This window comes from Olea europaea, chromosome 18, assembly GCF_002742605.1.
Source record: "Olea europaea var. sylvestris chromosome 18, O_europaea_v1, whole genome shotgun sequence".
Lineage (NCBI taxonomy): Eukaryota > Viridiplantae > Streptophyta > Magnoliopsida > Lamiales > Oleaceae > Olea > Olea europaea.
This window is the reverse complement of record NC_036254.1, coordinates 5,130,585-5,142,003: the sequence shown is the minus strand read 5'-3', so window position 1 is coordinate 5,142,003 and position 11,419 is coordinate 5,130,585. Positions and strand designations below refer to the sequence as shown.

The 11,419-nt window shown below is 34.8% G+C and overlaps 1 protein-coding gene, 1 non-coding gene and 1 pseudogene across 2 annotated transcripts; 1 reads left to right on the top strand and 2 right to left on the bottom strand.

Annotated features, from left to right (window-relative positions):
- The first annotated feature begins 934 nt into the window (after positions 1-934).
- Positions 935-1,282, top strand: LOC111366636 (annotated as a pseudogene).
- Positions 1,283-3,234: 1,952 nt separating this feature from the next.
- TRNAD-GUC lies at positions 3,235-3,306 on the bottom strand. Its single transcript has one exon. It is a non-coding gene; the product is annotated as a tRNA-Asp (tRNA).
- A 2,318-nt stretch (positions 3,307-5,624) lies between these two features.
- Positions 5,625-7,185, bottom strand: LOC111366446 (putative glycosyltransferase 7). The gene has a single exon (XM_022987202.1). The coding sequence runs from the start codon at positions 7,138-7,140 to the stop codon at positions 5,743-5,745; it is 1,398 nt and encodes a 465-aa protein (XP_022842970.1). The 5' UTR covers positions 7,141-7,185; the 3' UTR covers positions 5,625-5,742.
- Between the last annotated feature and the right edge of the window lie 4,234 nt (positions 7,186-11,419).

The window sequence follows — 11,419 nt, the reverse complement described above, 5'->3', positions numbered from 1 at the left end:
TTGTAACTGTTTAGGAGAACTAGCTTCTTGCTCAAAACAGAACAAGCTAAAGCAAAGAAGAATGGGTAAGAAATTGGCCAGTGAAAAATTGAAATCATCAGGCACAGAAACTACTAGCCATCAAGGGGAGAAAGAAGGATTAAAGGACTGAGCCCTGACATACCCGAGGGCAGTAACTATTATCATAAAAAAATCAGGAATTTGTGGAGTTTCGCAACGACAGCGTTGTTCTAACTACTCCAAGATTGTAAGCCAAGGAAGAAAATGCACAAGTTGCTGGTGCTTACAGAATCATGGCTTGCATTTAAGTTTGTACTTGTACGTTCAAATTTGAACTTTCAAATGGAAAGAAAAGAAGAAATGATGGCTGACTTTATTTCATTATTATGCTTTTCGTCTATGCAATTCATATTTGTTTTTAATATTTGACCGACATATTTTAGTACCAGGGAATTGTAATTCCTTACATTTTATTTCATTATTCTAGAAAGATGGAAGATTTCGAGGAAGATCATGGTAGTATGTATGTCGTGTGAACCATTTTTTGGAGAAGCTATACTTTAAATTGTGAATGTCATGCTTGTTTCAAAGCTTTTCTGGTTTAGTTTGTGAGCTGATAATCCATTTGTTTTCATGATTCAAAGTTTATATATTATGATTTATGAGTAGTGTAAGTGTAATAATGCTGCCATATGTGCTCATCTGTTAATTGTGACTTCAAAAAATGATAAATGATGATTTTTTTTCAAAATGGGCCTGAGACTGGACTCCGCCCTTGAGCCATGAGGGTCCTCTGATTGCATGGTGGACCAGGCCTCCGCTCGCAAGGCCACTGAAGTTATAGTTGAGATGGTACATGAAGGAAAATGGTTGGCCATCCAATCCTACTCACGGAGGCGTCCTGGTACCAGAAAGGCTGCCATTTCAATGGGGCATGGCGAAATCCCTGGCCAAGAGTATTTACGATGCAGGCAGCAAACTGTATTCGGTTGAGATATTGGAAACCGAGGCGCCAATGCAGGGTTTTGGAAAAGTTATCAGGTTTAAAATTAAGGAGAAAACGGAGGTTATTGAGGGAGAGGTGGTGGAAATATGGATTGAGAGGGAGAGGTTATTAAGTGGTGGCTGGGTGGCTTCGAGGACAGGAAAGCTGATTCTAAAGACAACAGAAATGGGGATGGCATATGACTTAGAGGTGAAGATTACTGAGGCCTTGGAGAAGGAAATGGTGCAGAGTGGGAATGTTATTGCAATCCATAAGGCCTCAGGGAAGATCACATAGCTCAGGAGGTCATTAGAGGTCTAGGGATTATGATGCCATGGGGCCACAGACGAAGTTTGTGCCAGTGCCCTGATGGGGAGCTGCTGAAGGAGGAAAAGGTTGTGCATTGCATTCCTCTTCATGAGATCAATGTTTTCAGCAACAGGTATATCTTTACATTTATGTCCTCGCTTTGCACTATTAATCAAAGACTGTAGAAAACCAGTATTTGTTGAACATCTTGGAATTTTTTTAGACAGTTTTATGTAAATTTGTAATTTTCTTGTTCTAAGCTTAACTTCAATGCACTCTCAAGTTGTGTGCAATTAGAAAAAACTCATTTTTTTATTTACATTCTCATTTTTTAATTTACATTTAACTTCAAAACTGCATTTCCTCGTTGATTTATATACAGTAAATGGTGCGAGAGAGAATAATTTAATTATCTGCATGAACATACGCTATTGGCATTGAGAAACTCTCCATGGAAGAATGGAAGTACTTCTTAAATTGAATTTGAAGATGTGCAAAATTGCATCTGCTTTGATATGTCCTCGGCTCTACACTTGAGATGTTACAGTTGTGCACGAGCATTTTAGTTGAGCAAGACACTGAGGAAACTATGTGGACAGATGATTTTTGCACCATACGATTGGCAAACTTTGGGAAGAAAAATCGATTTTTGTTAATAGTTAGGTGAGTTTTCTAGTAATAATAAAACTAATCGAAACTTTAGTAGAAGATAAAAGTAATTCATACATGACAAATCACTTGCATACGATAGAATTGAGTTAACATTTTAAAAATATATGGAGCAACTTTCAGTATTCATATATCAAAGGAAATCTCAGTTACAACTCCAGGAAAGGCAGCGAAGAATATAAGTTTCGATTCTCATAAGTGAAACTGGAAAATAAATGATAGGATGGAAAATTTTCGCAGACCGTAAATAACTGTTTGTATGTAAATTTACCTGGTCATAAACATGTTATGTATTCTTTTTTCCTTTATTATGTTTCTCTTGCTTCTCTTTTGTTTCATATCATGAAACAGAGCTGGTCATCTTGGAAATCATTCAGGGAATTTGTTGCTTGATTTTTACAAGGACAACATCCATTAGCTCTACAACTTGCAACTTACTCTGAGGTTCAAGATTCAGAAGCACAATTTGGTATAAATGTGATTAGCTTTCATTCTTCATTGTTAGATAATTGAATATTTCTGCGATTATAGCATCCTCTCTTAATTTCAGCTAGCTCTCTTCCGCCGGTAATACTGGAAATTCGTGCAGAAATGAGGGAACAAATTGACAAAAAGGTGGGGGTATATCTTCTTCATTGAAATATAGCTGGGGTATATCTTATTCACTGGGAAAATATGTTTATTATTTATTTTGTGTTCGCAGTAATATTTGAAAGAACTAGTGAGTCATGGTGTTTTTATTATACATACACAGCCTGACCCGGGAAAGGGTCTTTGTGCTTCCGTGGGTGGCTATTCTCGCAGCCCGCCCACTTGTACAATAAAAAATATAAGCTTTTACTTCTTGACTTCTTGTTATGGTGTGGCTCTGGCTAAGGTTTTGGAGCAATTTTGAATAATGTAGAGAAGGACAATTAAATGCATAAATGAGACGTGAATAGGTTGTAGGAAAGAGTTGTTATTTAAATTTAAAAAAAAAAAAAATTACATTGTATAACAACCAATAGTTCTATTGAATATTAGCAATAAATTGGAAAAGCTTTAAACATTAGATCTTGGCATATAATAATTTAAATTTAGCTTGTGGTGAGAGGTGATAAAATTCCATCCATTGTTAAATAATTTGGATTCTTACTGCATCAATTCGAGAAAAGAAAATCTTGAAACGGAGCAGCTTTGACAGAAATGGCATTAAAATCTGCCACACTTACAATTGTGTGTGTGAGCAAGTGAGAAAGGAAAAATTTTAAAAAATTAAAAACTGAAAGAAGCGCCGTTGCCAGGGATCGAACCCGGGTCACCCGCGTGACAGGCGGGAATACTCACCACTATACTACAACGACATTTTGTTGAATTTCGTCCTTATTTTCATTAATATTTACTAGAAATGATTTATGAAACCATGTTCTAAAATTCGATGTATATGCTAAATTTCATTTAAATGTTGGACTAGTTAGATATACATAAGTGAAAAAATTAAATAAATGTGTCATTATTAAATAGTTACTCAATCTCCATTAGAGTTTGCTAATAGAAAATTTTAAAATTGTTATAACAAATTTTCTATACTCTGAATTTTCTTTTTATGACAGAAGCAAGCAATTAACCATAAATGTTTGATGCGCTTATTATTGTAGCATGCCCTAAAGAACTATAAAATAAAGCTCTTCTACGGATGAATGAGTATAATAGTTGGTTTAATTATTTATTTGTACTTCAAAATTTTTTAAACGCGATGTTTATAGCTAGAATAAAACATGCATCATTCAATTATATAGGTATCGAAGACAAATTAGAGTTTATCAATCCCTATTTGATTTTATGAAAAATAAAACTTTTAGTAGATTTTCATAAAAATTAACGAGATGTGATGTTAAAAAGTAGTTTAAAGTTATCTATCCCATGTGTGTTAAAGTCCATAATTGAAAGGTTAACATTATTAAGAGAAGTAGAACAAAACCTTATAAGTTTGTCTATGTTTCCATCTTTGATTGATGTAAGATTTTATCCCTTAACATGTCTTCATAAAATAGTGGCTCATTTGAGCGGACCAATCTTGAAATTCGTATGCTCATTTACTGAGTCTTAATTGGATTGAATCACTCGTTGAAGTTTAATGAGTTCTGATACCATGTTAATATTTGAGGTTCCATTTTAAAATGTCCGCCTGGTTAAAAGGAATAGTCAAAAACGTTATAAGTTTGTCTATGTTTTCATCTTTAATCAATGTGAAATTTTATCCCTTAATAAATTATTATCAATTTTTAGCTAAACCAAAGATGGTTTAATGTCAAATTAATACTATGGTAGGGCGCACAATAGGACAAGAGAATAAAAAATAATAATAACAACAAACATTTTCTATTGTCAGCATGTGTTTTGGACGTTGCACCCAATTGCATTCTTAAAAATTCTTTATTAGATATGTCCTTGTTCACCCTGTTGAGTCTATAGGATTTTGAGAAGTGAATTAATTGTCTTATTCAGACAACTACCACGATGATTAAGTAACCCATAAACTTGCAAATAATCTTCATATAACAAAATTTTCAAATTTCCTTCACTTGTATTATTCTTATAATGGACTCCTGGTTATAATTCACCAACTTACAACAAGACTCTTTATCATATTAGGAACATGTCTCAATATCCACAGTTCACATCATGTATAAATTTGTTTGATGAAATCGTCATTGAAGAATGTTTAAACGTCTACTATTTCTACCTTAGAATTTATATAGAATTTCGTCGACATATGAAAGACTTGAATTCCAGTGTCTAAATGGAGAATCAAAATCTAATATTAAAGCAAAATCTTGCAATAACTTGTAAAACATTGGCCTTCATCAAACTTGCAACTTTTATATCCCAAATTTTTTATATGCCTGTAAGCTTTCTAAAATGCAGAAAATAATAAGAACCATGCTATACTAACAAAGAGGCTGACAGCCTCCTTGACAGAGACCTCACAAATAGGAAAGAAGAATTATTTTTTATTCAAATGGAACCCACATCATGTTAGAGGCGATCATCCCTTTCTATCAATCATTTTCGATCACTCTAGCATTTTCCAAATAATGAAGGGCAGAAAAGCAAAAGCAACAAAGAACAATCATTTGAATTGGAGAATTCATTCCAAGAAATTGAAAATAAACACTTTTTAAAAGCCTATGAGACCCGAAATCGACATATTTATCCCAGATATTTCCTATTATTATCTCGAGTTAATTTTTTAAACTTCTCTCAAGACTCGAATTTCATTTTTATCTCAACATAGATTTGTCATTTTTACTAAACAATCATCTTCTCCTAATCACTTTATCTGCACTGACATTGAAGACCAACATCATTTTCTCTTAACCTCAACACTAGATTCCTAAAGGCCCTCAACCCAAGATTTGAACTTACGCATTTTGATTGAAGATTCAATGGTCGAATGATAGTCTAATTATGCATATTAAAGAAGATATTTTTGACAATATTGATAATGACACAACATATGATAATTTTAAAGTGTGAACACGTGTAGGTGACATTTTTAGTAATGTGTTGAATTATTTTCATTAATCAGGCTTCTCGACTATGCTTTGTCGATACTATCAACTACCACACGCTTCTTCATGGTAATAACAGCATATATTGGCCATGAAACTAAACCTGATAATTGAATTATGAATTTTACTTGAAACTTGTATATGCATATATATGTGTGAATTCCGAGAGTACATTTTGCTGGAATAACCAAATACTAGCGTTACTTCTTTACTGTTCCTGACCTATCATGCAGGATAATCAAACGGCACAAGATTCACGGTGGAAGGATCCAGTAGATCCTGGTGCATAAATCCATAATTCCTAAGCACCTGATTATCGGCAAAAGCCAAAGCCTTCTGCATGGCATCAAAGCAAGTCTGACCAGAATACATCTTGTTGTGATCCCCACTGCAGGGTTGACACCCAGTGAAATGAGTGATGAACGGTCTACGCCACCCATCTCGCCCAAAACCAGCATCCTTCAGGTACTCCTCCCACACCGGAATATAACTTTCACTTACCTTCTCAGCATGGCGCCGCCTTAACGTGCCCACCCTCTTCTCAATTTCTTTGCACCTTTCGGTAATATTGTCAAGTCTACCAACAATTTCCATCCAATACCCTTCAAAATAAAATTCACTCTCCACGTAAATTTTATCTCCCCATTTTTCTTTTTCTTTTAATAATAAATAAACTAAGCCAGATTGATCATCTGATTCTTGGAAAATCTTGTCTTCAAAAGTTGTACTCAAAATTTCACCCCATTTATCATAGCCAGGGGCCTGTGGGCCCATACTGTCCCACACATCCATGAAGTCCATAGCCCATTGGCAATTTCTAATCAAGAACACCCCTGCATTGATGCTAGTCCAACTCTTCTTCTCGTAGATCAACTTGGGCCATCCGTGGATCACTAGATTATGGGCCTTGTACCGGTCCAATGGGAGCTTGAAGTCCATATCCGTGAAGGCCGCATCGGAATCGATCCACCAGATCCATTCAGCCTCCGGGTGGGCCAGCATAGTGGCCTTGACGGTTGGCGTTTTGGCCCAAAATGAAAACATCTTGGGTTGGAACAACACGTTGTTGTAGAAAATTTCAATTCCATGGCGTCTGCAGTAATCCACCTTGTTCTTGAAGAATTTCAGCAGCAAATAATCGCCGATGGGATTCTTACACGGCTTGGCTTGGGAACCGGTCACCATTAGAATACGATTTTCTACTCCGGCGGCGAATGATGGGTGTTGCTTAAGCCATTCCCTTCTTTTTTCATCCCAGTTCTTTACCGGCGGCGCCTCTATACTGTAGCTTAACTTCTGGTCGTCGTAGAAATTCTGGTCTTGTGGGTCATGGCCCATGTCAAAACTTGAAGCACCATCGGGGCAGCCCTGCGCAGGGGAGGCGTCTAAACTCTCTACACCTGCAGATTTATGTTCGGTAAATGAGGTGGAAGAGAAACTAGGAGTTGGGGTTGGATTTGGACTTAGACTGAAAAAGGACAAGAGAGCCCAAACAAGCAAAAAAGCCACCAAAGCTCCGCCGGCGTAAAGAAAAGTGTCAGAAAAGAAGTAAGTAGTTTTGCTCCGACCACCGTGCTTGGCCATGGATAAATTTTGATAGTGGGACTGCTCTGGTGACACCATTTTATAAAAACCCTTGATTTAGTCGTTGCGGTGAATTTCGTCTACTAGCGTTACATACATCTGGAAATATGTCTTTCACTCATAAATTCAGTAGAAGATTTTAGGAGAATAGAGAGCACTTCCAAATTAGCTGAGAATTTCTGACTAATGGGTTTGAAAAACTGGACCTCTAATGACGAAATGAGATTTGGATGAGAAGCTCGCACGATAAACACGCATGGGAGATTTGATTTCACCACCGGTTAATGGCTGGTGTTGTGTTGAGTATGGAGGTTTAACTTAATTGAGATGATGAGATCCGCTTTCCATTTTTGTTGTCCAATTTACTATCCAATCAATTGCAAATTGGCACGTTATGAAAATTAAAGTTGTCATCAATTTTCATTTTTAAACCTTAGCATCAATTTTAATTTTTTATAATGTGTCGATTTATAATTAATTGGACAGCATAAATAGATCAACTCAGTTTAATGGCTGTGTATTTAGTGAGAAATGGGGTTATAAAGTATAATCATGATTGATCATCAATTTTCATTTTTAAACCTTAGCACCAATTTTAATTTTTTATAATGTGTCAATTTATAATTAATTGGACAGCATAAATCGATCAACTAGGTTTAATGGCGGTGCATTTAGTGAGAAATGGGGTTATAAAGTATAATCATGATTGATGTGCATTATTGTGTACATTATTATTTAAATTCTGTCACATGATGATAAGTGTGTTTTTGTATACTTATTTAGATAAAAAAAACATGACTTAATTACTAGCAAAATGGTTTAATTGTGGCTTAATTCCGTTTCATTTGTGATTTGTAGGAAATATTGATGGTCATGGTGAAATTTAGAAGAAACGACCTGAAAAAATACCAAAATGAAGGAAAACAAAAGTTTAGGGACCAAGTTGTAAATAATTCATAGATGAGACGGCAATGAAATGAAAATTCAAGAGTGTTAGAGGTCAATTGGATGAGGAAAGGATTCAAAGAGGTGAAGTATAGTTGAAGTATTATCAAGTATCAACTTTCAGGCGAAAAGGATATGCTTGGAATTTTTAGTTTCCACTTGAGACCCAATTTTGGTATAGTAAACATCTGAATTTGGGAATGCCTATTTCTATGAAAATTGTAGATCTGTGAGTTCTCTTTCCAACACACTTTGAATCATCTCAATCGGATATCAGAAGAGGAAGATATGATCAAAATACTGAAAACTATCCGACGGAAAAATTTCTATAACCATGCGGTCGCATGGTTATAATTCCTTGCGGTTGCACAAGGCAATACAGGGAAAAATCTGGGCTGAAACTTCTGAACCATTCGGTAGCATGGCTTTATGCCATGTGGTCGCATGGTATAAAAATGTGACGAAATCTCAAGTTTCCTTATTCAACTCAAACACGATTTAGTAAGGTTTTGATCGACTTTCTTGACCTAATTTCATCCCGAATAAATACCATACGACCTTGAAACATAAAAGAGGGGGAATTATACACAATTTTGGAGGATTTGGAGAGGAAGAACAAGGCAAAAACAAGGCAATCCACTTCAAAATTCAAGATTTCACTTCAATAATCAATTGGGTGATGTTCTTCTTTGGTTTTAATTATTGTTTTTCTTTATTTCCCACCATGTTAGGCTAGATTTTCATGTGCTAGGAGATCGATATACCATGTAATTTGATCTTTAATTTTCTAATTTTGCAATTTGACATTAAGATATATTTCTATTGATTTGAATGATTTATATGCAATTATTGTTTCTGCAATTAAGGGCCCGTAATTGTGTGAGTTTAGGTGATTTATTTTTGCATTCGAGAGAATTGGAATAGGTTCGACATAATATAAATCATCGTAGGGTCCGATAGGGAATAGAAATATACCACTATGCCCTATGTGATTCTTTAAGTGTTCATAAAATCGCATGCATTTTTACATATGTACTTGTCCTAAAAATATAAGCCGGTGGTATGTAGAAATATGTTTGATACATCTCGAGAGAGAGTATTGGATAGATTTAGGAACATTGATTCGTCACAATTGAAGTGTGTTGTCACATTGTGAAAAGGGTTTTAAAGTGATAATTGCATGGAAAATCGTGATCCTAGTGTATTTAATTCTTATTGATTACAACAAACGTGCGTTCTCAACATTTGATTTCATTCTAGATTGTTAAAAATAGTGTTTTGCATAATTGGGGTTTTTTTTTTTCCAAAATTAGGGTTTTAATTAGGTTCACATTCACTTTAGTAATTTAGTTTCAATTAAAGCGACGATAGGTAAAATTGAACTAATAAATCTCTGTGGGACGATATTCGGATTCATTTAATCCACTTTATTACTTGTTAACGAACCGTACACTTGCAGTAGTTTTAAATCCAAAGAAATAATTTCGTGAAACATCATACAATTGAACAACTAGAAAATAATTTTTTCATCCAATTATTCGTTGACAACAATTCAAATGTCAACGATGATGTAAACAAATAAGTGTACAAATGACATAACCCTATAAAGTACGAGTCATTGGCCCTTATGGCCTTGGTAGTGGACACGTTGACTGTGCATCGACACCGTTAGTTATTTTGTTTCTGTTTTGGCTCTGGGGGTTCAATTTTGCTACACTTACATGTTTTGGTTTGTAGTTTTATTTACATCTCATGTTGTGACATGTAATTTTCTCATAGATCTGAAGAGCAATTCAAACAATCAATGGCCTTGATTTTTACACATCATGGAATGTCAATTAAAATGTACAAATGGAATGTACAAGTAGCTTAATTCTTCGAGGTTCATTCAATGCAATTGTCGGCTTTTATTGCAATTGAAGTGCTTGCTCCCGTATTTGTGAAATGATTACAGGAGGCTAAATTCCGTGAGCATCTTAATATTCTACGTGCTTATGGTTGTTGAGTTGATGACTACCATGCCTAGTTCAATTCTTGTTTATTCTTTCCTCGGTGAGATTTAAAAATAATAATAAAATAAAATAAAATAAAATAAAAACTGCTAAATAGTTAAATGCTATGGAGTTGATGACTACCATGCCTAGTTCAATTCTTGTTTATTCTTTCCTCGGTGAGATTTAAAAAAAAAAAAAAAAAACCTGCTAAATAGTTAAATGCTATGGTCAATATATCAGAATGCTGGAGTTTTTTTAAAAGCTGTTAGAATTTGAAACATATATGATATATCTTAAAACATAGCATGAATGAGAGAAGTGTCTTTGTTGTTTGAAAAATTAAGAAAAGAAACGATGGCTTTTCTTCATCTAGGAAGTGAGCAGGTTATGGGTGTTGATTGGTGTCCTTTCATGGCTTAATAGTGATATTAACAGTTTCTTATGATATAAAAGATGGAGCAAAAAGTTAGTTCTCAGCAATATATGAGGTAACTACGTGCACATATGTTCTAATAAACACTGTCATTATTGATTACAAGTTGTTACTTTAGATGACTACTAACGAGAAATATATTTTTCAAGCTGTAGGTAAAATTATGTGATTTATATGTAGTCATTAATATTTGTGCATACGCATAAGTTATGCAATTATTTTTTGTCAGTGAGTAAATAGTTAATCATGATATAAGTTTACTAGTGATATTCTAAAATTACCTACGTGCATATAGGTGAAATGGAAACTTATTGGAAAACTATGCTAGAACATAATAGTTATTCATTTTAAATTTTATTTATTTAATTTTGACTAATGGGTAATAAAATTTATGAGTAAATGTTTTAAAGAGAAGTTTTATATTATATAAAATGTTGTAATTGACACTCAAATAATTGAGGTTATAATATTGTATACTATATTCTAGAGTGATAATGGTAATTATATATGGTGTAAGAAAGAAAAGGGGTACATTTAACTTATAATAAAATTTAGAACTACAATTACGGTTAATAATAAAATAGTAGCTATGATATGACCTAGGAGTCGAGCTCGACGAAGGCAAGTGCGAGACGAGACCCATTAATAGTCGATGGCGGACCGATGACGCGATAGAAGATGAGACGAGTTAATGAGGCGATGGGATTGCTCGTCAAGGCAACGATTGAAGACGGGACTCAAAATGGAGCAACTTTTATATTCGGGTCGAAGGCCGAATCAATTTGGATCAATTTAATATCGAAGGCCGAAACTGGAGGGAAATTTTAAGCCTGTGCGGTCGCACAGGCATACACGCTCGCGGTCGTACGATGGTCTACCGAATCTCAAAGGAGGCATCTCGTTTGAACTATGTGACCGCATGGAATTGCATGATGCGGTCGCATAG